At 47.1% G+C, this 27506-nt stretch overlaps 1 protein-coding gene across 1 annotated transcript; it reads right to left on the reverse strand.

Annotated features, from left to right (window-relative positions):
• Positions 1 to 15359: 15359 nt before the first annotated feature.
• Positions 15360 to 16307, reverse strand: LOC120391630 (olfactory receptor 52R1-like). Its single transcript, XM_039515509.1, has one exon. It carries the CDS (start codon positions 16305 to 16307, stop codon positions 15360 to 15362), a length of 948 nt encoding a protein of 315 aa, XP_039371443.1.
• Positions 16308 to 27506: the final 11199 nt, after the last annotated feature.

The following is a 27506-nucleotide window of genomic DNA, read 5'->3' on the forward strand; positions in this document are numbered from 1 at the left end:
GTGGGTATTCACCCACGAAAGCTCATGCTGCAGAACGTCTGTTAGTCTATAAGGTGCCACAGGATTCTTTGTTGCTTTTACAGATCCAGACTAACACGGCTACCCCTCTGATACTTGACACTAACCTTTGTAACCTGAGCTGAGATTTCCCAAGCACTTGAACCAAAACACATCTTTTAGGTAAAATAAAAAACTCAATAATAATGAGGGATTTTCAGTTATCCCCATATTGACTGGGTACATGTCACCTCAGGACGGGATGCAGAGATAAAGTTTCTTGGCACCTTAAATAACTGCTTCTTGGAGCAGCTAGTCCTGCAACCCACAAGAGGAGACACGATTCTTGATTTAGTCCCAAGTGGAGCACAAATCTGGTGACAAATCTGAGGAACTGTCCCAGATTGAGGTGTCATTAGAGGAGGTTTTGGAACAAATTGATAAACTAAACAGTAATAAGTCTCCAGGACCTGATGGTATTCACCCAAGAGTTCTGAAGGAAATCAAATGTGAAATTGCAGGACTACTAACTGTAGTCTGTAACATAGCATTAAAATCAGCTTCTCTTCCAAATGACTGGAGGACAGCTGATGTGATGCCAATGTTTAAAAGAGAGCTCCAGAGGTGACCCTGGCAACTACAGGCCAGAAAGCCTGACTTCAGTACTGGGCAAACTGGTTTAAACCATAGTAAAGAACAACATTGTCAGACACATACATTAATTGTTGTGGAAGAGTCAACATGGTTTTTGTAAAGGAATATCATACCTCACCAATCTACTATAATTCTCTGAGGGGGTCAACAAGCATATGTGTTGGTGGGGGTTCAGCTCCCTCCTCCCTCTCAGTTCCCAGACACAGTCTGCTGGAAAAATAACAGTCCAGGGTCCAATCTGCAGGCAATTCGATGGGTTTATTGTGGCTAAACAAGCAAGCATATTCTGCAGTGCTTCACTTCAGTCAGGCTATCTCTATACGCTGATAGAGTTTAACCATATTCCAAAGCCCTTCACACTAGTCGGGCTATCTCTATATGCCTCTTCCCCTCCCTCTTCTACTATTCAATACGCCGATAGAACCGTCTTCTCTTGACCCCTAGCTCCACATGCTGATGGAGCTCCCTCTTCCGCCCCCCTCTTCTGAGAAAACATAATTACAGTCGAACCCATTTATCTCAACCTCGGTTATCTTGCCAATCCTATTAAGTCGAGATTTTACAAGTGGAACCGCCAAACTCCCTCTTTGTCTTATGGATTTCTAATCCCTTATGTCGATTCGCCGAACCCTAATATCTCGAGCCCGGCTCCCCGCGTCCACCGACCCACCGTTTCCCCAGCCGCCCAGCCCCGCATACCCGGTCCCTGCCCGTCCCCGCCCGGCCCCGCATACCTGGTCCCCGCTTCGCCTGCCACCCGCCCGCCCGGCTCCGCGCGGTCCTCGCGCCGCCCGCCCCGCCCGGCTCCGCGCCCGCCCGCCGGCCCGCATACGGTCCCGCCCGCCCGGCCCGCATACCCGGCCCGCATACCCGGTCCCTGCCCGTCCCGCCCGCCCGGGCCCGCAGACCCGGTCCCTGCCCGTCCCCGCCCGCCCGGCCCCGCATACCCGGTCCCTGCCCGTCCCCGCCCGCCCGTCCGGCCCCGCATACCCGGTCCCTGCCCGTCCGGCCCCGCATACCCGGTCCCTGCCCGTCCGGCCCCGCATACCCGGTCCCTGCCCGTCCGGCCCCGCATACCCGGTCCCTGCCCGTCTCCGCCCGCCTGGCCGGCCCCCATACCCGGTCCCTGCCCGTCCGGCCCCGCATACCCGGTCCCTGCCCGGCCCCGCATACCCGGTCCCTGCCCGTCCCCGCCGCCCGGCCCCGCATACCCGGTCCCGGCCCGGCCCCACCGCCCGGCCCCGCATACCCGGTCCCTGCCCATCCCCGCCGCCCGTCCCCGCATACCCGGTCCCTGCCCGTCCCCGCCTGTCCCCGCATATCTGGTCCCCGCTTCGCCTGCCGCCCGGCCCTGCTTACCCGGTCCCGCTTCGCCTGCCGCCCGGCCCGCTTTCCAGGTCCTGCTTCTTTGGCTGCCCGGCTCCGGGTCCCCGTCCACGGCCGCCCGGCCCGCTTCCCCGTCCCGCTTCGCCGGATCCAGCCACGTGCAGGCACCGCGGTAAGGGGGCAGGGAGGGGGTGTTGGAGAGAGGGCAGGGGAGTTCGGGGGGGGGTGGATAGGGGTTTATCTCGATCATCGGTTATCTGGACTATTTTTGGCAAACCCCTGGGCTGGTGACATAACAGGGTTCAACTGTATTCTTGTAGTGCCCCTCCCGTGGCACTCCCCCTTCCAATATATGATCGTGTTCCATTCTGGGGGCGGGTCTTGAGTCTAGAGGCAATGAGGCCTCCTCTTTTGTACCATGGAACTCCTTGTCAGGGGATATTGTGAAGTCCGAGACCATAACAGGGTTAAAAAAAGAACTAGATAAATTCATGGAGCATAGGTCCATAAGTGGCTACCAGACAGGATGGGCAGGGACGGTGTCCCTAGCCTCTGTTTGCCAGAAGCTGAGAATGAGCGACAGGCGATGCATCACTTGCTGATTACTTGTTCTGTTCATTCCCTCTGGGGCACCTGGCATTGGCCACTGTAGAGAGACAGGATACTGGGATAGATGGACCTTGGTTCTGACCCAGTATGGTCATTCCTATATATGTTCTTATGTCTCTCATGAGGAAGTGCTAACCTGTGCTACAGCACCTTGCTCTAGCGGAGGGCTCACAGCTGATGGTCCCAGGTGGAAATAGGCACCTCTCTCCAGCCCATTAGCCAGGCCTCTAGAGGCCCAAATCAGTGGGATTTAGGAGCTTAAGGACCTTTGTGAACTACAAGGAAAAAAACCCATTGTAGTAGTGATGGAATAAACTGCAGGTTCAAATCATGTCTCTGGAGTACATCCACACCTGGGATGGGTCTTTCAGTCCTTTGTTCAGTCTAGCCATTGATAGGAAGAGATCGTCCATCAGTGCTTTTAAAGCAGGGAAAGTGAATAGCAATTATTACAAATGAGAAGTTATAAAATGTAGAAAATGGATAAGGGAAGCAAAAGACACTGGAGACAAATCCATGGCTAGCACAGCTGAGGAAAATAATAATAAGTTTTTGTTAGTATATTAGAAACAAAGGAAATCCTAATAGCAGTATTGGCCTTTATTAGATGGAGATGGTAACACTGTTAATAGTGATACACATTGGGCAAAAATGTTCAATAAACCTTTCTGTGCTGTATTTGGAAAGAAGCAGGATGATGCACTCAGATCACGTGAACTTCTTTCCAGTCTACTGGTAACTATGGGGGATGGTAAACAGCGCCCACTAGGGTCCATAGGGAATCATCATCCAATGGTTTTATTTCCTTGTAGTTCACAAAGGTGTCGATTTTTTTGCTGTTGCAGAAAAAAAGCAAATGTAATTTTTGGATGCAGTAGCAGAGGCATCACTTGCAAATCAAAGGAGGTGATAGTGCCGCTGCACTGGGAGCTGGTTTGGCCTCAGCTGGAGAACTGTGTCTAATTTGGTCACCAATGTATCGGAAGGATGTAGAGAAACTGGAAATGACCAGACGCAAGCAACAAAAATGATGAAAGGGAGAGAATTCAAGCCATATGAGCAAAGGCTGAAGGAACTCTGTTTAGTTTGGGAAAGAGGAGACTGAGGGGGACATGGCAGCAGTCTTCCAGGATTTCAACAATTTCCACCCCACCACCAACCTCAGCCTGGACCAATCCACAAAAGAGATCCACTTCCTGGACACTACAATGCAAATAAGCGATGGTCACATAAACACCACCCTATACCGGAAACATGCTATAGTTACCTACATGCCTCCAGCTTCCATCCAGGACACACCAGACAATCCATTGTCTACAGCCAAGCTCTAAGATACAACTGCATTTGCTCCAATCGTTCGGACACAGACAAACACCTACAGGATGACTACCAAGCGTTTTTAAAACTACAGTACCCACCCGGGGAAGTGAAGAAACAGATTGACAGAGCCTGAAGGGTACCCAGAAGTCACCTACTACACAATGGGTCCAACAAAGAAAGTAACACAACGCCACTAGCTGTCACCTACAGCCCCCAACTAAAACCTCTCCAGCGCATCATCAAGGATCTACAACCAATGCTGAAGGACGATCCCTCACTCTCACAGACTTTGGGAGACAGGCCAGTCCTCGCTTACAGACAGCCTCCCAATTGGAAGCAAATACTCACCAGCAACTACACAACAAAAATACTAACCCAGGAACCAATCCCTGCAACAAACCCCATTTCCAATGCTGTCCACAAATCTATTCAAGGGCCATCATCATAGGACATAACCGCATCAGCCAAACCATTAGGGGCTCATTCACCTGCACATCTACCAATGTGATATATGCCATCATGTGCCAGCAATGCCCCTCTGCCATTCACTCCCAGTCCTTATTCAGGCCTAATTTGATGGTGTCCAGTTTGCAAATTAATTCCAGTTCTGCAGATAGTTGTTGGAGTCTCTTTTAATTTTGTTGTTGCTGATTTTGTCCACCAGACCGACCAAACTGGACAGTCTCTACGCAAAAGAATAAATGGACACAAATCAGACATCAAGAATTGTAACATTCAAAAACCAGTAGTAGAGCACTTCAGTCTCTCTGGGCACTCAATGACAGACTTAAAACTGGCAATTTTTTAACAAAAAAAATTAAAACAGACTCCAACAACTATCTGCAGAACTGGAATTAATTTGCAAATGGGACACCATCAAATTAGGCCTGAATAATGACTGGGGGTGGATGGGTCACCACCAAAAGTAATTTTCCCTCTGCTGATGCTCACATCTTCTTGTCAACTGTTGGAAATGGGCCACTTTGATTGCATTGGCCTCATTAGCGCTATAAAAGTAATTTTACCTCACTTGGTATTCACCCCTTCTTGTCAACTGTTGAGAATAGGTCACATCCACATTAATTAAATTGGCTTGTCAGAACTGACTCCCCACTTGGTAAGGCAACTCTCATCTTTTCATGTGTTAGAATATATATTCTGCTTACCGTATTTTTCACTCCATGCATCTGATGAAGTGGGTTTTAGTCCACGAAAGCTTATGCCGAAATAAATGTATTAGTCTCTAAGGTGCCACAAGGACTCCTCATTGTTTTTGTTGATACAGACTAACATGGTTACCACTGTGAAATAAAGAAGATGGAGGGCAGGACAAGAGGCAATCGGTTCAAACTATAGCATAGCAGATTTAGATTAAATCTCAGCATAAACTGCCTAAATGTAGGAATAGAAGGACAATGGAAGAGATGCCTCGGGAAATCATGGAGGCTGCTTAACTGCAGGTTTTACAGGAGTCCTGGATGGCTTAGACACAACAAATCCTGCATCTTGGCAGGGGGATAGATTAGCTAACACTTGCGGTTCCTTCTCCCCCTGTGTCTCTAGGATTCTATGATATAAAATGCCAGTGTAGAACAGGCCTTAGTCAAACACAAGGGATTCACAAATGGATTGGCCCTTGTAGGTGGTGCTGGTGGCACAGCACCACCGTTAGTTAAGGCTGTCTGACACCTTCAATTAGGAGACCTCATTTTCAGTTGCTTATAAATTTGCCAAACTTTAAGCAATTGGACTGAAATTTCACATGCCGGGTGTCTGCTTCCGGCTGAATTGTTTTTTGAGTTTATGGCATAACGTTTGAGCCAACTTCTCAACATGATGCATGTGTTGCTCATGCTGAAACATTCTTAGAATTGTTCCGGTGAGGAGCCCAAGCACTTCCATGGAGATAAAAGTCAGGGAACATCCCCCACTCCCCCTTTAACAACCGGAGCCCTGAGATGCAAGAGGAGGAGGTGACAGTGTCTGTGCATTAATATACAGCTGGCTCCTGAGGTCTTTACTCAGTTCTTACTCCAAGGGGAGTTTTTCCTCAGTGGGGCTTGAGTAAACTGGCCTCAGAATTTGGCCTTGCATTCTACATCTACTAACCCTTTCATCCTGAAGAATCTACTGTGGCACTGAAATAAAGCAAATTTGGGGCTGGAGGGCACAGCAAAAAGGGACATTTTAACCCATGATACTGAAGCAAACTCATCCAGTGTGGCAAGGGCCCTTGGATGTTTAATGGCCGTGCAGAGCGGAAAGGACCACAGACCTATTCTCTGTCCCATCACGTCCATGTTGCACTGGGTTTGTCGCGCAGGTGAGCTCCTCAGCAAGACGTGGGTACCTGTGAATCCTTAAACAGAAGTGTCTTCCCCGGGAATCCCCCTCCGGTAGCCGTGTCCCACACGTCTCTCACTCCAGCATCTGCAGCAACATCCCACACTGAAAGCTGACACCGAAACGTGCACCATTTCTAATATAGCTCTGTGCAATCCCAGGGGGGTCGCTCAGCCTCTAGGAGATAAGTGAACATCTGAATGTAAACAGGCTGGAGACAAGCCTGTCTGGGCTTCTGTGCTCTTTATCCAGCTTTGGGAGTAAACAGTAATTAAGGGACCTTCCCAGAGGGAGATGAGATCTCTGGGGCTCTGTGCTGAGTCAGAGAGGAATTGGCTGCTCTGTGCATTTGTGTATATTTAAAAATTATAGTTGATTGGTAGGAAAACGAGTGATAATGCTTAAAACTCCATAAGGTCTGATACCCTGTAAAGTCCCAAGAGCGATGGGTAGATAGTAAACAGACAGATCTATACAAAGATGCGTGAGGGGAGACATAAGCACTTTCTGCAGCCACATGGTGCTGTTACTAAGTGATCAAAGAATTCTCCCCAATAACTCTCCAATTGAAGAATGTGGAAAACACCTCACAAAGGAAAGTCACTATGACCATTCCTCATTAAACAGATAGGTAAACTGAGGCACAGGGAGATGTTATTTGGCCAAGGCCACACAAAGATTGAGTGGCAGGATTACAGACCCCTCCCAGGCATCCTGACTTCCCTGCCGTAACCATGATCTCTCCATCACGCAAGGAGGGAATGGACTCCTGCTCTGGCAGGGACTGTTCACTGGGTGGGATACAGATGAAAGGTTGGAAGAGGGAGCCTGAGCCTTCGCCATAGTCTCAAGGTGAATCTGAGGTTTTCAGAACTAGCTGGAGGTTGTGAGCTCCCCACTCCTGTGAGGTGTGAACCCCGGGACTCCACCTCCACCCCACCTCAGAAACCTGCCAACACATCACAGTCACTGGGGTCACTTCGGGGGAACAGACACAATAAAAGCAACATCAACACAATGTTCCTGTGGATAGAGTGCAGCTGGGGACCTGCCTGGGGACAGAGGACTCCCCCCAAAGCTGCCATGGAACAAGGGAGGAGGGAGTATTGGCCCGATAGACACTGGATTAGTGTTTGCATTTGATTTGTTCTCTCTCTCTTGGTTCATTTCCTTCTAGTGTCTCCTCGGTGAAATTGTAATCTGATGTTCCAGGCTGAGTCAGTCTTTCCAGGAGTCTCATTCAATGGAGCCTCCTAGTTAACCGGAGATGGTAGAAAGCACTACTCACAGACGGTGATATGAGAGAGCTCAGCGTCAGCAAAATAGCCAAGAGCCCTCCTAGACTACGGACTGAATTGTCCAGGTGTGGTTGTGAACCTTCAGTCAAAGTAGTCTTCAGCGTGGCAGTGAACCCTTAAAAATATTTAGTTCTGCCCACCACATCACCTCTGTCTTGCTTGGGTTCAGCTGCAGCCAGCTGGTCCTTCCGAAAACTGGACCATGGTGGTGATACTGGTTTGGTCGTATGGGAAGGACAGGAGGAGATTAGTGTCACCTGCATACTGCTTGTGTTTGAGTTCATGTTGTGTGACAAGTTCCCATAGAGGCTGCATGGAGATGCTGAAAAGCCCCAGAGAGAGAACTGATCCTTGTGGGATTCCACAAGGGAGGGGGTCTAGTGCTGAAGGTGCAGTTTCCCATCACCATTAATTAGGTGCATCCCTCCAAGAAGGATTCAGACCATGTTAGTGCATCCCTCTGGACTGCTGCTGTCTCTGAGGTTAGAGAGCAGTATTTCATTTTCAATAGTGTCATATAATACACAGAGGTCCAGGAGGATGAGCATGGATGTTTTCCCCCTGTCATTGATAGGAGAATACCGTCCATCAGTGCCTCTAAAGCAGGGGAAGTGAATAGCAATGGATAGAAATGAGAAGTTATAAAATATAGAAAGTGGATAAGGGAAGCAAAAGATACTAGAGACAAATCCATGGCTAGAAGGGCTGAGTAAAATAATAAGATTTTGTTAGTATATTAGAAACAAAGGAAATGTACTAGATGGATTTGTTAACACTGTTAATAGTGATGCACGCAGGGCAAAAATGTTCAATAAAGTTTTCTGTGATGTATTTGGAAAGAGGCGTATGATGCACTCAGATCACATGAATTTCTTTCCAGTCCACTGGTAACTATAGGGAATGGTGAAGAGCACTACTAAGGGTCAATATTTTTTAAATCAGCAGCCCCAGACATCTCGCACCCAAAGAGTCTGAAAACTAGAAAACAGAGATATCCTGTATTATGCCAGTATTCAAAAAATGTGACATGGTATTAAATGCCAGTTAGCTTGATATCAGTTCTGGATATAATTATGGAAATGTGGATAGGGGATTTAGTCAATAAAAGCCTTTGTCACCAAAATTCGTTGTCACCTAAAAATGCATTAATTGTGGTTCTACCCTGGAATTCTTTGGCAACTGGGGAGATGTAATACATTTAGATCATTGCAAGTTGATTGACCTAGTACCACATAACATTAAGATTAACTAAGTAGCGCTAGACAGTCTCACCAGGGCCTTTTCTACACTTCAGGGAAAAGTCGATCTTACTTACTTACTTTTCTTAAGAGTCTTTTGTGAGAGACCTTGTCAAAGGCTTTCTGAAACCCTAAGGACACTATAGCCAGGGAGAACCCTTCTCCATATTGTTAGGAGAATGTGAAGTAAATCGGGTAAAGATTAACAATAATAATCAGCTAGTGCTAAAAGCTGAAATTAGTCTGCCAAAACCTGAACATGGTTTGAGGTTTCAGAAGTGTGTGGCCAAATATTTGCTGCTTGCTATGTTTGATTGTTTAAAGAAACAATAAAAAAATTCTGCTTAAAAAAAAATTCAAACCTTTTGAACCACCTCAGCTTGTAACCAAACACCTGAGCCCATCCAAGCAGAGATTTTTCCAGGTTTCTGATACTCTGCTGGCTTCCTTGACTCATATCTGTCTCCATAACTTTGGGTTCATTTAGGTTAGAACATAACAGACATACTGGGTCAGACCAAAGGCCATCCTGCCCAGTATCCTGTCTACTGACAATGGCCAATGCCAAGTGCCTCAGAGGGAGTGAACCTATCAGGTAATGATGAAGTGATCTCACTCCTGCCATCCATCTCCACTCTCTGACAAACAGAGGCTAGGGACACCATTCCTTACCCAGCCTGGCTAATAGCCATTAATGGACTTAACCTCCATGCATTTATCTGTTTCCTAGAGACTGGCTCCATGGGGTCCCTCACAAACTGGAGACGGTTACTGTGGGTTTGTCTTTAGTATAGACTATGTACATACTCCACGAACTGAGCATTTGAGCTTGTTCCAGAATCTGGGATGAGCCTATGTTGTGAAAACTGAAATGCTCAAAATAGCACATGCATGTGAATGGACAGAGGGTGCTAAAATTAAATTAACCCAGGGGGTCTCAAACTGGGTCTCGGGAACCCTCAGTGGGTCACGAGGTTATTACTGGGGGTCGCGAGCTGTCAGCCTCCACCTCAAACCCTGCTTTGCCTCCAGCATTTATAACAGTGTAAAATATATAAAAAAGTGTTTTCAATTTATAAGGGGGGGGTCGCACTCAGAGGTTTGCTATGTGAAAGGGTCACCAGGACAAAAGTTTGAGAACCACTGGAATGCAGGGGAGGGGGGTCTCCCTTGGTAGGGTTGGGAAGGATATTGCTCTTCTCATGTGATCCCTCCCCCAGTGGCTAATTTTAAATGACGCTCCCCTCCCCTGACATGAATCTCCCTATGGCACTGAAATTAAATACAGACTATAATTTGGCATTTGAGACGTGAAAGGGATGGGATCCCTAATGGAAAAGCTAACAGCTTGGCTCTTCTGCAAGCCTCAAACTGCTGAATGAGCTTTAGGGTAGGGAAGGCTGTGCCTCCCAAACAGCCTGGTCCTTCTCCTATCCAACCCCCACCCACTTCCTGCCCCCGACTGCCCACCCCCCTCAGAATCCCCAACCCATCCTGCTCCTTGTCCCCTCACCATCCCACAGAGACACCCCCCCCACCACCCTGGGACCCCTCCCCTGCTCCCTGTCTGCCCCAACCCCTATCCACCCGCCCCAGAACGCCCACAATCCAACCCCCCCATTCCCGGTCTCCTGACCGACCCCCAACCTCTGCCCCCTCCCTGTGCCCTGACTGTCCGTGAGACTCCCTGCCCCTTAGCCAGCCCCCCTGGCCCCAGCCTCTTACCCCCGGCTCCCTCCTCACCCGGAGCCATAATAGATTTAGACCATTGCAAGCTGATTGACCTAGTACCACATAACATTAAGATTAATTAACTAGCGCTAGACAGTCTCACTGCCCCAGGGGTACATTCTTATACACAGGTACAAACAAGTTACACATCACTCCTGACGTATTGAGGTGCCACCCCATCAACGCAGCAAGGTTCAACCTCTCTACGTATTAAGGTGCCGCCTCTCACCTTGTACATGTTGGTTCGATCAAAACAACTCTATCCATCATATTACCCTTTTGCCCCTGTCATTGGGATGGGTCGGCCTGTCCTTTTATTATCTATGGAATGTGCAGTATAGTGTATTCTAGTGCTGTGTTTATACTTCGGTATGCTAGGTGAATATATGTTTATGCAGCGTCAGCCCTTTTCTTGCCAACTTCTGTGAACAGGTCCTGCCTCTGGCTTACAGCTTAACTTTGCTTTATGTTAGCAAAGTCTTGACCATTACTTTAGTTCAGGCCTCAGGCCTCATACCAGGCCTTTATTAGGGCCTGCACTTACTACACTGAGAACCAGTGATACCTTGTAAAGAAGTTTTCTCAAAACTGGGTTTGTGCCAAAATGCAGAAGGTTTATTTTTCCCAGGGGTGCTCGTGGCGGGGAACAAGTGGGGCAATTTGCTCTGGGCCCCGCAAGGGCCCTCAGGAGAATATAGTATTGCAATTTTTTTATAGAAGGGGCCCCCAATATTTCTCTGCCCCAGGCCCCCTGAATTCTCTGGGCGGCCCTGCTCTTCTCTCCCAGCCCAGCTGGTAGCTTTGACTTTTAGTAACAAGAGAAGATAAGGGGCTAATCGAGTAGCTGGAAGGTCTGAGGAGAAGATACGAAGTCTCCAAGAAAGCGATCTTGTCCAAAAGTATCCCCGCTCCTTATCCCTCCCATCAGGTACAAAAGAGGCGGCCTCATCGCCCCTAGACTCAAGACCCCACCCGAATGGCACATAGCCATATATTGGAAGGGGTGGTACCAAGTGAGGGGCAGTAAAAGTATAATTGTATTTGCCGAGAAGAGGGGGGCAGAAGAGGACACTCCAGCCACATGTGGAAATAGGGGTCAGGAGAAGAGGGTTCTATCGGCATATAGAATAGTAGAAAAGGGAGGGGAAGAGGAAAATTCTATCGGCGTATAGAGATGAGCCCGACTGCTGGGAAGCACTTCAGAATACGCTTGCTTGTTTAGCCCCAATAAGCCCATCGAATTGCCTGCAGATTGGACCCCGGACTGTTATTTTTCCAGCAGACTGTGTCTGGGAACTGAGAAGGAGGAGGGAGCTGGACCCCTGCCAACACACATGCTTGTTGACCCCCTTAAAGAATTCTAGTAGATCGGTGAGGCATGATTGCCCTTTACAAAAACCATATTAACTCTTCCCCAACAGTTAATCTATGTCTGACAAATTTCTTCTTTACTATGGTTTAAACCAGTTTGCCCTCTACTGAAGTCAGGTTTTCTGGCTGGTAATTGCCAGGATCACCTCTGGAGCCGTTTAGAAAATTGGCATCACATTAGCTTCCTCCAGTCACTTGGTACAAATGATGATTTAAATGATAGGTTACATATCACAGATAATAATTCTGCAATTCCACATTTGAGTTTGTTCAGAATTATTAGGTGAATACCGTCTGGTCCTAGTGAAATACTACTGTTTAATTTATCAATTTGTTCCAATGCTTCCTCTAATGACACCTCAATCTGGGACAGATCCTCAGATTTCTCACCTAAAATGAATGACTCAAGTTTGAGAATCTCCCTCACATCCTCAGCCATGAAGATTTATGCAAAGAATAAATTTAGTTTCTCTGCAACGGCCTTATTGTCCTTGAATACTCCTTAGCATCTCAATCGTCCAGTGGCCTCAATGGTTGTTTAGCAGGCTTCCTGATTCTGATGTACTTACTTTTTTTTGCTATTACTTTTGGAATTTTTGGCTAGCTTTTCTTCATATTCTTTCTTGGCCTTCCACATGATATTTTTGCACTTCACTTGCCAGAGTTTATGCTCTTTTCTATTTTCCTCAGTAGGATTTAACTTCCACTGTTTAAAAGATGCCTTTTTGCCTCTCACTGCTTCTTTCACTTGGTTGTTTAGTTACATTGGCACTTCTTTGGTTCTTGTACTATGTTGTTGGCTTTTTTAAATTTGGGGTATACATTTAAGTTGAGCCTCTCATATGATGTCCGTAAGAAGTTTCCATGCAGCTTGCAGGGATTTCACTTTTGACATTGGAACGTTTAAGTTTTCTTTAATTAACTTCCTCATCTTTGTGTAACCCCCTTTCCGAAGGTAAATGCTACTGTGTTGGGCTGCTGTGGTATTTTCCCTGCCACAGGGATGTTAAATTTAATTATATTATGGTCACTATTACCAAGCGGCCCAGCTCTATTCAGCTCTTGGACCAGGTCCTGTGCTCCACTTGGGACTAAATCAAGAATCGTGCCTCCTCTTGTGGGTTGCAGGAATAGCTGCTCCAAGAAGCAGTTATTGAAGTTGTCAAGAAACTTTCTCTCTGCATCAAGTCCTGAGGTGACATGTACCCAGTCAATATAGGGATTGTTGAAATCCCCCATTATTATTCAGTTTTTTATTTTTATAGTCTCTCTAGCCTCCCTGAACATGTCACAGTCATTATCACGATCCTGGTCTCATGGTCGGTAGTGTATCCCTATTGCTATCTGGTTATTATTTGAGCATGGAGTTTGTGACAAAGTGGGAGTTTTCCCTTGTTATCTTGCATGTGAACCTATGTGATTCTTATTATGTGGCTTGAATACTGGGTGTACCTCAGTTTCCCTATGTATTTCAGGAATGTTTGTTGTTGAGTGTTAGGGGGCTTAATCCTTCGCCCTCTCACTTCCCTGGTCCTTCTCGCGTGAACAGAGAGCAACAATACCCGAAGTCCAAAGGCGCAAACAATTCGATGTTTATTGGGGTGAACTTCCAGCAAGCATGATTCCAGTTTCCTTCCTCAGTGTCCCCTTCCCAGCTCTGACACCACAGAGCCTTGCCTGTGGCCCTGTTCCTGTTCCCATCCCCTGTTCCCTTATTTTCCCCTTTAGCAAGACATGATTTTAATTCCCCCCCAACTTCCTGATTGACTGCAGACTATATAGTAAAACCTGAGTTTGGCTTAGCTGTTCCTTAACCAATCATTTTACTGAAATGTAACTAACCAATCCTAACACATTGTAACATGGTTATTTAACCAATTATATCCCACCACCTTCACTGGTTTACACCCAAAAAAATTAGTTATATAGCGACAGAAACAATCACAGAACCAGACAGAGACCATGCAAATAAACATACAAAACAATACAGAAGTGAGGATTTCACAACTACATCTGTACAGACAGAAGGGTTCCCCAGCTGTGTCCTATTGATAAGTGAGATCTTGCCAGACAGGCTGCTATCAAACTAAGTTTCTTTTTACATCTTCTAGGCTCTTCCCTTTCTCTGGAGGTGATGGAATATCAGGACAGGACTGTATTCCTAACAGCCCAATAGCACCTTATTTCAGTGTGACGGGTTTGGGATGTGAGGATGTGACCAGACACTTCCCAGCTTATGGCTGCCTAACTACATCTTAGCTGACGGACTTAGCCTGTCACAATAGGAGAAGGCCATTCCACAGACAGTGATTTTGATTCTTTCTTTCATACCTCTATAACTAGCTAAGTGATAAGAATACACCTACATTCTTAAAGTCTAGGCCTTTGCAGACACGCCTGAATATCTATATCCTAACAGTGAGAATAAGGGTGTGTGACTTTTGCTGAGACCCTCGAGGGCAAGTGAGAAGGCTCCAGCTGCCTGCACATATGTAATGGCCATTGCCATTGATAATCTGAGACCCAGGCTGGGGATACGACCAACTGACACTTTGTCTGGGAAGTGAGACAAAGACCAGGTGGAGGGGCAACAGGTGTGTCAGAGGTCTGATCACTGGAAGCTGGGCAGTCTTCTATGGGGGACTCTTCAGAGAGAGTCTAGGACATCTGGCCCGGGGCGCCCCTGGGACATTCCCCTCTGGTGTTTTCTGGACCAGTGATCTTCTAGGTCACTCCACTCCTCGACTCTGGGAGCCAGCCTGACCCTGCTCTGCTGTGAGAACCCCACTCTGGGCTGGTTCTGCACAGCCTCTGCCATGCAAGCTGCTGCTTGGATTGTGCAACCGAATGACACCAGGCTGGCTTGTTGCCGTTCAGCCAGCCTCTCCCCTTTGATCAGCACTTTATTTTTTATATTGTATTTTATTTTTATTTTTGTTTCTTTCATAACTAACTCTGATCTTTATGCTGCTGCTTATAATCATTTCAAACTCATCTTCTGTAGTTAACACATTTGATTTATATTTTACCTAAAACATGTGTTTTGGTTCAAGGGCTTGGTAAATCTCAGCTCAGGTTAAAGAGGTTCCCATGTGTGCTCTCCACATCAAAGGAGGTGTGGCCTGGGTAATTGTGAAGTTCCCCTGGTGTTATCTGGGACCGGGGGACGGGCCTTGTGGAAAGAGGCAGGGCAGGGGGCAGGATCTTGGGGAATGGCGGGGGAGGGCAGGTGGCCCCTGGAGTCCAGTTACCAGCAATTACAAACATTGCAATCCTGTAAGGTAGTGAGTTGTACACAGATATATGCCTCTCTCTCCCTCTGACACAGCACAGTAAGGCCAGGAAAGGATTTAATGAAATCAATGTCACTTTGACTTTCCAGTCAGTGATTCAGGGAAGAGGGCTCAGCACCATGTCACCAGTGAACTCTGCATGGAGCTCAGTCTCAGAGTAAGAGCACCTTGAGAAAACTTTAGGCCCCTTTATGAATAAAAAGCCGGAGCAGCCTGTCCTGGATCTGTTTGGTCCTAACTCCATAGATGATGGGGTTTAGCACAGGGGGAAGCAAGAGATATACATTGGCAATGAGAGCATAGAAATGCCCAGGCACATTCTGGCTAAACTGGTACATGAGGGCGAAGAAGAGACCACGGATGTAAAAGGCTAAAATAACAAAGAGGTGGGAGATGCAGGTCCCAAAAGTCTTGAGCCGGGCGTCCTTTGTGGGGAGGCTGAAGATGGCCCTGAGGATCTGGATATAGGACAGGGCGATAAAAAACATATCCAGACCGTTCACACAGAATTGCACAAAGAGGTCGTAGTAACTACTGATGTGGGTGTCGGCGCAGGCCAGCTTCACCATGGCCATATGCACGCAGTATGGCTTGGGGATGATGTTGGTTGTGCAATATGGCCTCTGGCTAGCCAGGATGGGGAAAGGCAGTACAACCGTGCCGCCACGCAGCACCACGGCCAGGCCAATCTTGGCCACAACAGGGTTTGTCAGGATGGTGGAATATCTCAGGGGATGGCAGATGGCCACGTAGCGATCCAAAGCCATGGCCACGAGGATCCCAGACTCCATCCCTAATATGCAGTGAATGAAGTACATCTGGGTGAGGCAGGCACTGAAACCGATCTCCCTGGAATTGAACCAGAAGATGCTCAGCATTTTGGGCAGGATGGACGTGGACAGGAGCAGGTCGCTGATGGCCAGCATGCAGAGGAAATAGTACATGGGCCCATGGAGGCTCGGCTCTGTCTTCACAATGAACAGGATGGTGAAGTTCCCCAATATGGCTATGATGTACATGGTGCAGAAGGGGATGGAGATCCAGACGTGGGCTGCCTCCAGGCCAGGAATGCCCAGCAGGATGAAGGTGGAGGGGTTGGTGAAGTCGGTTGTGTTGGAATCTGACATGGAGAGGAAGAAGGTGTCCAACTCTGAGGTAGAACGGTGTCTCCTGCTCGTACCGTATGTTCTCCTGACTTCCTGTATGCGCCCAGGGTCTAGGGTGATGGTTGCAGTACAAGTGCCTGGATGGAGAGACAATGTTAAAATATGAGACACTCCATGCACTCCTGGAGGCTCTTCTCATGGGTGAAGCAGATTGGTCGCATTTCACACATTATATTGTGTGATATTTTCATTATTCAGATTAATGAATTATGAACACATGACCTTAGTAATACCAATTCCATATGTTATGGCCATCCCTGCCTCAATAATTCCAACACATCATGGTGTGGGAAACTTTAATAGGCCCCAGTAGTAAATGCAAGTGTGGTTACTCATTATGCATCATTGTTCTTTAGGCCTTGTCTACACTGCCAAGGTTTCTGCCAAAAAGGAGCTTTTGGCAAAGAAACAGAGGAGGTGTATACACTACAGAGCCACTTTTGATGATGGAACTCCACAGTTTCAGTGAAATAATAAAATCACCTTGACAAGAGTTGTAAGGCTTTTAACTCAACAGGTTTGTCACTGAAGTGCCAGTGTAGAAACTTGTGCTTGATTTTATCTCTGTAATTGGCCTCCGGAAGGTGTCCCACATTACCTAACCTGACCGCTCTGGTCAACAATTTCAACTCCTCTGCCCTGCATTGAGGTAAACACCTTAGCGCCTCCCCCTTTAAAGGACTGGGAATATTGAAACTCCCCTTCCTGCTTGCTCAGCGTGCAGAGCTCACATCACATCTTCCCAGGTGGCCATGACGGTTCCACACAGCAAATGCTCTCCTGCTTCAGCCACTGTGGAGCTGCTGAATCTGCTCAGTATTTCAGGAGAGGAGGCCGTGCAGTCCCAGCCGTGCTTCAGCCATAGGAATGTCAATACGTACGAGCAGATTTAGGCTGTGGCTACACTTAGCACTTCAAAGTGCTGCCGTGGTAGCGCTGCCGCGGCAGCGCTTTGAAGCGCTAAGTGTAGTCAAAGCGCCAGCGCTGGGAGAAAGCTCTCCCAGCGCTGTCCGTACTCCACCTCCCTGTGGGGAATAACGGACAGCGCTGGGAGCACGGCTCCCAGCGCTGGGGCTTTGACTGCACTGGCGCTTTGTAGCGCCGCAATTTGCAGCGCTGCAGAGGGTGTGTTTTCACACCCTGCTGCAGCGCTGCAAATTTGTAAGTGTAGCCAAGCCCTTAATGTAGCTTGTGGGAAAAGAGCTGTGATCGGGACACACTGCAGTGCACAGAAAATGTAAAGGAGCTGAGGCATGCGCACCAGGAGGACCACAAAAGGGAGGTTGTTAAGTATATTAAGAAAATAGAAATATTAGAAAAGGTATAGGCCTAGAAATAGAAATAGAAAGAAATGCTAGAAAAGATTCAAGCTGTAGTAAGTGCAGGCCCTGATAAAGGCCCAGTATGAGGCCTGAGGCCTGAACTAAAGTAATGAACAAGACTTAGCTAAAAAGCAAAGTGAGGCTGTGAGCTGTAGGCCGGCTCAGTTCACAGAAGCTGGCAAGAAAAGGGCTGATGTTGCATAAACATATATTCACCTAGCATACCGAAGTATAAACACAGCACTAGAATACACTATACTGAAACATTCAATAGATAATAAAAGCACAGGCCGACCCATCCCAATGACAGGGGCAAAAGGGTAAAATGATGGATAGAGTTGTTTTGATCGAACCAACATGTACAAGGTAGGAGGCAGCACCTTAATACGTAGAGAGGTTGAAGCTTGCTGCGTAGAGGGGTGGCCCCTCAAAACGTCACGTGTGATGTGTAACTTGCTTGTACCTGTGTATAAGAATGTATCCCTGGGGCGGTGTCTTTGTCCAGCCTAGGGGGCAGTGGAAAGTCCCGCCACTGACTGAGCTGAGTCCATTGCCAAGAGGCACTTTCTCGTAGTATGCTCTGAGTTAGGCTAAGAAACCTACAGGGAACTGCAATTGTGTCCTTGGTCACAATAAACCTAGCCGACGTGACTTTGCATCTTACTGGACTCTGTGGTTATTGGGGGTTCTCGTCGGGTCTGCTGTGTCAGCTATCTGCAGAGCTGGGGCAGCACACAGAGGGAACACACGCACGCAGCCGAGTGATATCAACATTGGAGAAAGCAGAGCACCACACCGGTAGCACTCTGACTACACTCTGACAACTTCAGCCAATTCCTAAAGGTAGAAAGGAAACTTTTTAATATTCATAGAAGGTAGATGTGTTCAAGAAATCTTTTTGTTCTGCATTTGATAGAATCACCACAACAGATGATTAAATACATTCCAGTCCATTAGCTGTCAAGGAGGATATTAAACATCATCTACAGAAGAACCTTAGAGTTACAAACACCAGAGTTACCAACTGACCGATCAACCATACACCTAAATCAAAACAACAAGTACACAATCAGGCAGCAGAAAGCCCCCCTCACCCCACCCAAAAAAAAAGAAGAAGAAGAGGCAAATACAGGAGAGTTCTGTGTTAAATATAACCTATTTTTAAAAAGGAAAGTTTTAAAAAAAGATTTGATGAAGTTAGGAAACAATAGAAAAGCTGCTATGGGATTAGTTAAAAAAAATGCCAGGAATAATGAATGCCATGCAACAACAGGGTGTATGGAAAACAAGTCTTGTCAAATAAGCCCAATTTCATCCTTTAATGAGACAACATGTTTGGTTGATCAAGGAAACTGCGCAGATGAAATAGACTTTGATTTCTCTGAGGCTTTTGCATCAGGAGGGGAAAAAATTCAGATAAAAATATGAAGAGTCTACAATATCACTAGAGCACATGTCAAATGCACAAAAATCTGTCTAACTGATAGATCTCAGAAAGCCATTGTCAATGAGTCATTGCCAGTGAATAGGGCTGTTTCTAGTGGGGTTGTGCAGGGATCAGTTCTAGGTCTGATGCTATTCAATATTTTCATGAAGGATCTGGAAGCAAATAGAAAATCGCTGCCCATAAAATTTGCAGACCACACAAGAGTGGCAGAGTGGTTACAGTGAGGAGGCCAGGCCAGGCATACTGATAGATCTAGAGTGTTTGATGATCTGTGCCGTAACAAACAAAACATATTTTAATACAGTCAAATGCAAATTTTTTCTTTCAGAACAGGGAATTCAGGCCAGACCCACAGACTAGGGCTTGGCTACATAAACAGGGGAGTGGTGAGTTGGAGCAGGGGAAGGATTTTACCAGTTCTGAGGTCCACATTATAAAAAGGATGTTGAAAAATTCGAGAGGGTCCAAAAAAGAGCCACTAAAATGATTTGAGGCTGAAGAAAATGCCAGATAGGGAGAGAGACCTAAGGAGCTTCATCTATTTATCTTATGCAAAAGACGATCAAGCAGAGACTTACATGGGGAGAAAACCTTGAGCAGTAAAGGGCTCTGTAATCTAGTGGAGAAAGGCAGAGCAAGGCCCAGTGGCTGGAGACTGAAGCCAGACAAATTCCAGTTGGAAATAAGGGCTCAATGTTTAGCTCTGAGGATAATTAAACTTTGGAATAAATTGCGAAGGGAAGTGGTGGATTCTCCAACTCCCAATTGCTGGAGATGCAGACTGGATGTGTTTCTGGAAAATCTGCTTGTGAGCTTGTCTACACTTAAAACACTACAGTGGTACTGCCGTAGCGCTTCAGTGTAGACACTACTTACCGCGATTGCAGGGGTTCCCCGTCAGTGTAGGTAACCCACCTCCCTGAGAGATGGTAACTAGGTTGATGAAGAATTCTTCGGTAGAACTCATGCTGTCGACACCAGTGTTAGGTTGATATAGCTGCATCTCTCAGGGATGTCAATTTTTTTGCTATTGAAAGAAAAGCAAATGCAATTTTCCGTTGCGTTACCAGATGCATAGCATGCAAGTCATGGGAGGTGATAGGACTGCTCTACTCAGTTCTGTTTAGGCCTCAGTTGGAGTACTGTGTCCAGTTTGGGTCTCCAATGTATAAGAAGGATTTAGGGAAATTGGAAAGGATTCAGAGGTGAGAGACAAGGATGATTGAAAGGATGGAATACGAGGCATATGAGCAAAGGCTGAAGGAACTGGGTATGCTTAGTTTGGAAAAGAGGAGATTAAGGAGCCACATGACAGTGGTTTTCAGATATTGAAAGGCTGCCATAAAAAAGATGGAGAAAAGTTGTTCTCTCTTGCCACTGAAAGCAGGACAAGAGGCGCTGGGTTGAAACTGCAGCATAGCAGATTTAGATGAAATCTCAGGAAAAAAACTTCCTAACTGTAAGAACAGGAGGACAATGGAACAGACGCTTCGGGATCTTGTGGAAACTCCTTCACAGGAGGTTTTCCAAAGGAGGGTAGATAGCCATCTCTCTGCAATGATTTAGACAGAACAAATCCGGCATCTTGGCAGCAGGTTAGAGTAGATGACCCTTGCGGTCCCTCCTCACCCTGTGGCTCTCTGATTTCATGATGTAAAATCCTAGTGTAGACCAGGTTTAGTCGAACACAAGTTATTGAGCTCAATACAGGGGTAAACAGTGAAATTTAATGGCCTGTGTTATACAGGAATTCATGTTGGATGATCAGACGGTCCCTTCTGGCCTTAAATCCTATGAATCTATAGATAAAGAAAGTAGATCAGGCATTTCTATTTACTGTCCCTCACAACACTTGAACTAGGGAACATTCAATTCCATTGATACATAATACACGTTTGGCCTGTGGATCTCCTTGCCACAGACATTGTTGGAGCAAAGAGCTTATCTGAATGGGATGCAGAAATGGATTGACCATTACAGGTATTCCTGGCACCACCGTTAGTTAAGACTATCTGACACTTTCAATTTGGAAAGCACATTTTCAGTTGCTTATAGGTTTGCCAAACATTTACCATTTGGACTGAAATTTCTCACGCTGGGTGTCTACATCTGGATTAATTGCATTTTGAAAGTTTCAGGCAGAATGGTTGGGCCGATTTATCAAATGAAGCTAGGAGAAGATATGTCTTGTCCAGGTTGAAAAATTCATATAACAGTTCCAGGGAGAAGTCCGTGCTTTACAGCAGATAAAGATCAGATAACAGCTCCTCCTCCTCCCCGTCCCACCCCCCATTAATAGCCATTTACTCATTTCTCACTCCAAGGGGATTTTTCCCCCAGTGGGACCTGAGCAATCTACTGGTCACAGCCTCTGAATTTGGCCTTGACTTGGGCATCCACGAACACCTTTCACCATGACGTCTGCACTGTGCCAATGAGACACAGCCACGCTGGGGCTAGAGGCCATCAGCCAGGGAGGGGAGGCACAGCAAAGAGGCACATTTTGGCCCATGATACTGGAGCAAACTCATCTCCTCTAGCAAGGGCCCTGGGATGTTTAATGGCTGTGCAGAGTGGACAGGACCCCAGACCTATTCTCTATCCCATCACGCCCATGTTGCACTGGGTTTGTCGAACAGCAAGAGATGGGTACCTGTGGATTCTGAGATGCACGTGTCTTCCCTGGGAATCCCCCTCAGGTAGCCGTGTCCCACACCTCTCTCACTCCAGCATCTGCAGCAACATCCCACACCGAGAGCTGACAGGGGTGTGCACTGTTTATAATGTAGCTCTGTGCAATCCCAGTGGGGTTCGCTCGGCCTCTAGGGGAGACGTGGCATCTGGATGTAAACAGGCTGGACAACGGAGACACTCTAGCAAGTGCCTTTCTTTCCCTGTCTGCACTTCTGTGCTATTTGTCCAGATTCAGGAGTAAAAGTAATTAGGACCTTCCCAAAGGGAGATGAGTCAAACAGACATTAATTGCTCTGTGTATTTGTGTATATTTGAAAATTACAGTTGATTAATAAGACAACTAGGGATAATGCCTAGATCTGCATAGGGTCTGATACCCTGTAAATGCGCAGGAGGCACGAATAATTTCTATAGGCACACGTGGTTGTCGCTAAGGATCAGAGATCAGTAATTCTCACCAGTAACTATGATCATAGTGTAGCAATTTTCATTGAAGGGTCTTCAACACACCTAGCAAAGGAAAGTCACCACGAACATAGCCCCATAATACAGATAGGTAAACTGAGGCACAGGGAGAGGTGACTTGAGCAAAGTCACACAGAGAATGAGCGACAGAACCCAGGAGTCTGGACTTCCTTGGCATAACCACCATAAGCACTCTCTCTCTGTCAGTAACTGAGTGTGGGAGGGAGCATACTGCAACCCCCATATTCCTCATTTTCATATAATAGTGATCTTATGTATAAAGCATGTCTTGTACGGTATCAGGGGAAAGGTTATGATCTGATGAAAGTCATTTCTCTATCCATATATGTGTATCATTAATGCATATGAAGTTATGAGAATTGTGTTGTGTGATGGTCACTAAAACATGCTGTAAGTTCGGGATTCAGCCAGATATTAGCTCCCCAGCGGCAACAGCAAAGGAATTAACCAACGCCTGGACAGGGTGTCAACCAACCCATCACCAGCCATTGCCGAGCAAGGGAGCTAAAATTCAATGCTTCACCTGCATGAGGCCACATCAGGGGAATTGCTCAACCTTGCCTGGAGACTCAGCAATGCCTCCAGATATGCCTGGACTTGTGTTCTCCCAGCACATGGACTGAGGGTATAAAACAGGCACAGTGGACACATACAGGCCCCTTCTCCAGTCCCACCTATGCTGCAAGCAACCAAAACACTGAGAAGACAAGACTCCAACAGGGGAGATTGGCCCAGGTTTAAGGAACAAACCTGTATATTAAGGCCTGCAATATCCAGTAGAGTGAGAAAAACTGCTTCATCTCGATGTTGCCCAGTCTAATAGGGTTGAGAGTTTAGACTGCGCGCTTATATTTTATTTTCATTTCACCAAATCCGACTTGTTATGCTTTGACCTATAATCACTTAAAATCTATCTTTCATAGTTTAAAAAATGGTTTGTTTATTCCACGTGAAGCAGCGTGTTTGGTTTGAAATGTGGGAGAGACGCCCCTTGGGATAACAAAGCTGGTACATTTAAATTTCATTGTTAAATTGACAAACTCATAGAAGCTTGCAGTGTCCAATGGGCATAACTGGACACTGCAAGAAGGAGGTTCCTAGGGTTGTGTCTTGGACCGGAGATATTGGCTAGTGTCATTCAGTCGCACAATCCAAGCAGCAGCTTACATGGCAGAGGCTGTGTGTGAACAGCCCGGGAGTGGGGGTTCTCACAGCAGAGCAGGGTAAAGCTGGGTTCCAGAACCAAGGATTGGAGTGACCTAGCAGATCACTGGTCTGGATAACACCGGAGGGGAACGTCACACTGAGTGAATTACAAGAGGAAATGGACTCTTGCTTTATCAGGGCCTGTTTTTTGGGTGGGTGTGACGGACTCCTCAGGATGCAAACTGGAACTGAAATATTGCCAAGCCTTTTGGCATAACAATCTGGGCCCCTCTCACACTATAAGGCTGTGCCAAGCTGCAATCCTCTCCAGGTCTTGCACTTACACAGCCACACACAGACAGAGGCACACCCAGCTGCAGTTACATGAATGGTTTCACTAGCCACTCATGAACCAACAATAGAGAGGCTCCTGCCACTTCCTCCCAGCTCCCCAGGCTATGACCCCAGAGCTGTATCTTCTTGCCCTGGTCAGAAGCTTGACCAGTGTAAGTTTATTACTCAGTCCAGCCCTCCCTCAATGTGGAGAGGACAATGCACCAGCTGCTGTTCCTGAGCAGATTTCACTTTTGCATTTCAAACAACACACTGTTTTAGGTAACAAAAAATCTATAAAACAAATTTACTAAGTACAGAAAGATAGATTTTAAGTCATTTTACGTTATAGTGAACAGATTAAAATTGGTTACTAAGAAAAAATATCACAATCTAAGTTCTGTACACTAGACAGGCTTTGAATCAAGAAGTGTCTCTCCCGGATGATACAAACAGTCCAGAAATCTTCCATAAACAGACTAGAAATCCCTTCAGCCTGGGACAACATCCCCAGTTCAGTGCTTGTTCCTAAGGTGTTTCCAGGTGTGGAGTTGTGGGGGGAGTGAGGCCAAGTGATGATGACGCTTCCCACAAACTGGAGTTCAGTGTCACATGAGCTGGTCACATGCCCTTGCATGTATCGGTGAGTCATAGCAGGGGCTATGACCCATATCCTGGACACAACGTTCAGAGAAAAGTCGATCAGGGGGTGATAAGCTTCTTCTAAAGCCTCCTGCGTTTCTTAATGGGCCAGAACCTTGAATGCTTCATCCACAATGTGCTGGCTAGACTGGAGGTAAACTACATTGTGGGCGTTACCCAGGAGCAAACACATTTGAAATATTGGTACATAGGCAATATTCATAACTTTAGGTTAAAAAAAAGACCCATACATACAACTAGGGTAATCACATTCAGCACATCATAGCTTACATGCCATACTTTATATAAAACACCTCATAATCATGTCACTGGTAAGTATGGGGGTTCCAGGACGTTGCTTTGGGGCACAGAGTCACACCTTGCCCCTTAGTTTACTGCAGGAGTGGTAGTCACTGACTAATGCGGAGGCAGAGTGCCCAGAGCCCTCTGTAGGTTTGGAACATCCAGCTCCCAAGTATTGCAAACAGTGTAGTGTTAGCCACGGCGCACTTCCAAAGCTCTGGGTACCTTTTAATGCTTTGTAGATCAGCCTAGTGATCTCAAAAGCCAGCAAGTGCCTTCTCTGGGTCACCAGAAAACCTCTCTTTGTAGCTGTGCAGCATTGTTAACCATTGTGTTTTCCAGCTAGTGATAAGTCAGTACAGGTATTCATCACTGCCATGAGGTGGTGAGCCTCCTCCCATTGGGCTTTCCCTGCGATCCCCACTGCAAGCACTGGGACCTTCTCCCCCCGTTTCCTAGAGGGTTGTGAGCTGTGCTGTCTGGGCTCAGGTATGTGTCTTTTCTCAGCAGCCCTTTCATATCTGCTTTCTGTGTCCTGCCAGTGCAGGGAATTAACTCCTCCCCTCTGTCTGGTGGGCCATTAGCATTCTCACAAACAACTGTCTCTTCAGTAGGGTCTACAGAGAGAAAGCGTTGGCTTTCACAAGCACTCCAGGAACAAAGTCCTGCAAAATCAGGACCTGGATTGGGGTCCCCTCCATCATCCCTCTCTCTATCGCTGAGAGCTCAGTTGTGTGACTGATCCCCTCCAGGAGGTCAGTGACACCGTCCCCTCTCAAAGCCTGACACAGAGATTGGGTGCTTGGGTGCGCAGGTGCTGAACCGGGCATTCTGTCCTGGGCACCCTCCCCCATGTGATCTATGAGGAGACATTCCTGTTCTCCTGCTCTTCCTCCCCCACTTTCCTTCTGTGGGCCCTCCTAGATAAAACCCCCTATACTCTCTATTGTGCACCTGTCCCTTGCTCAGCCATGAAGGGTTCACAGCTAACAGTCTGGACAGTTGTCTCACTAGGAAGTGCTCAACCTCCCTCTCCTGTCCCCTTCCTTCCTAAGGGGCTGTTGCCTCCTGCTTCAGTGTTAAAGGAACTCTCCCCTCTTCCTCGGTGCTTTATACGATTCCATCACCCTTCTGTGAGCTCCCCTCCAGGGCACAATTCCTGTACTCCCTAGCACTGCGTTACTCCCTTGCTAAGCTGCAATCTGGATGTGTTTATGATACATGACAAGTGCCTGAGGGGCTTCTGTGCTCGGGGTTGCAGCATTCACATGTGCTATCTGCTGCCTGTTTCCCCCCAGCACAGGCCTTTATTCCTCATGTGATCAGTGGAATTACAGTGATAGCATCTTCCGGGCTCTTCAATCTCTCTTCTTCTGAGATTTGGGCCAGGGATTAGAGGAATGGGGTAAAGTGGAACCCTGCTTTCCACTGTGACAGATTTTTGTTACCAGTCCACCCAGGACCACAGTTGATCAGGCTGTGGTCATAGGATCTTTAGGGGAGGAGATGATGAGGCACACCAAGAGTCTAAATATTAAAGATTTATTGATAAAATAATAAAATAACAGCAGAGAGTGCTGGGAGTGCTCCCGCGTCACGCAGGGGAAGAAAGAAAGCGTTAATGCCCCCAGGCCCTAACCCATTTTCATACTCACATACGCACGACCCAAGCTGGCCAGGTCTGGGTGTAACATCAGAAGAAGAAGGGTTAAGGTGGACGGGAGTGCTGTCGTAGGCCCAGGCTGTCCGAGAATCTGCTGTGCTCTCCAAATTGCTTCAGCTTTCAGGAGGGTTTTTTAAATCCTGGGTTTATTTGGGGGTATCATCATCCAGGGCCCTCTGTGCCTGGTGCTCTTTGTACCAGTCCCAATCGGCTTGCTGTGGCCTTCTCCGCTGCCCAAAACACACTGGCCTCAGAGAATTTGTTTTCCCATCTGTTGGCCTTCACCGTCGCCGCCTCATTCGCTTTGTTTTCGCTGCTATCTTTGCAGCTCTGCTCCACTTAGTTCTCCTCTTCTCACGACTGGGCAGCTGTAGATTTCTCATCTGTAGATTTCTTGTTGAGCCCATGACCTTGGTCCAGGGCCAGTGTCTTATCTTCACACGGAGCTAGCTAAAGCACCAAGTTAATCTGTTCTCTGCTTCCCCCCACCCCTTTGGCCTCTCGTACTCCTGCAAAGGAATCTTCCATTCCCCACTCACACCCCTTTAGCCCTCCCCAAGATGCTTTGCAATGCTTGCGACAGCATTAGCAATATGCAGTGCTGATCTGCCTTCCCAGGGGACTCCCTGAGGGAGGGGGCCATTGGGCTGTGACATTCTCCCTCTTGACCCCAAATCAACATTTTGTTGTGAGGGGTCACCACTTAGGTTTCCATCCTCCCTCTGACACAGTGGCTGGGGTTGCTGTTGGCCATCTACATAAACAGCAATATAAAATACACAAAATTGTTAAGGCAGCAACAATTGCATACGCCAGCCAATAATGACTTCTGGCTCCATCAGTAGCATAGCATAGCACCTCTCCCTGTTTCTATAGATGTCTGAGTCAAATGGCTGTGGAAAAGGCAGCTTTCTCCAGATTAAACAGTGTAAAGGAGGAGGCATCTGGCTGGAATACAGTCAGTTGTTCCCAGGTGTGCATCAAGGGCAGGAAAACATTGGGTGTATGCAGGGCCGGTTCTAGGCACCTGCATTCCAAGCTGGTGCTTGGGGCGGCAGTCCCTGTGTTTTCGCCCCAAAGCAGCGCACTGAAACAGCGCACTCCCCGTGGACAGCGGGGAGAGT

The sequence above is a fragment of the Mauremys reevesii genome, linkage group 1, assembly GCF_016161935.1.
Source record: "Mauremys reevesii isolate NIE-2019 linkage group 1, ASM1616193v1, whole genome shotgun sequence".
Lineage (NCBI taxonomy): Eukaryota > Metazoa > Chordata > Testudines > Geoemydidae > Mauremys > Mauremys reevesii.

Excerpts from the sequence above, each read along its gene's own strand:
- LOC120391630 (XM_039515509.1), bottom strand. The coding sequence starts at position 16,307 with ATGTCAGATTCCAACACAACCGACTTCACCAACCCCTCCACCTTCATC.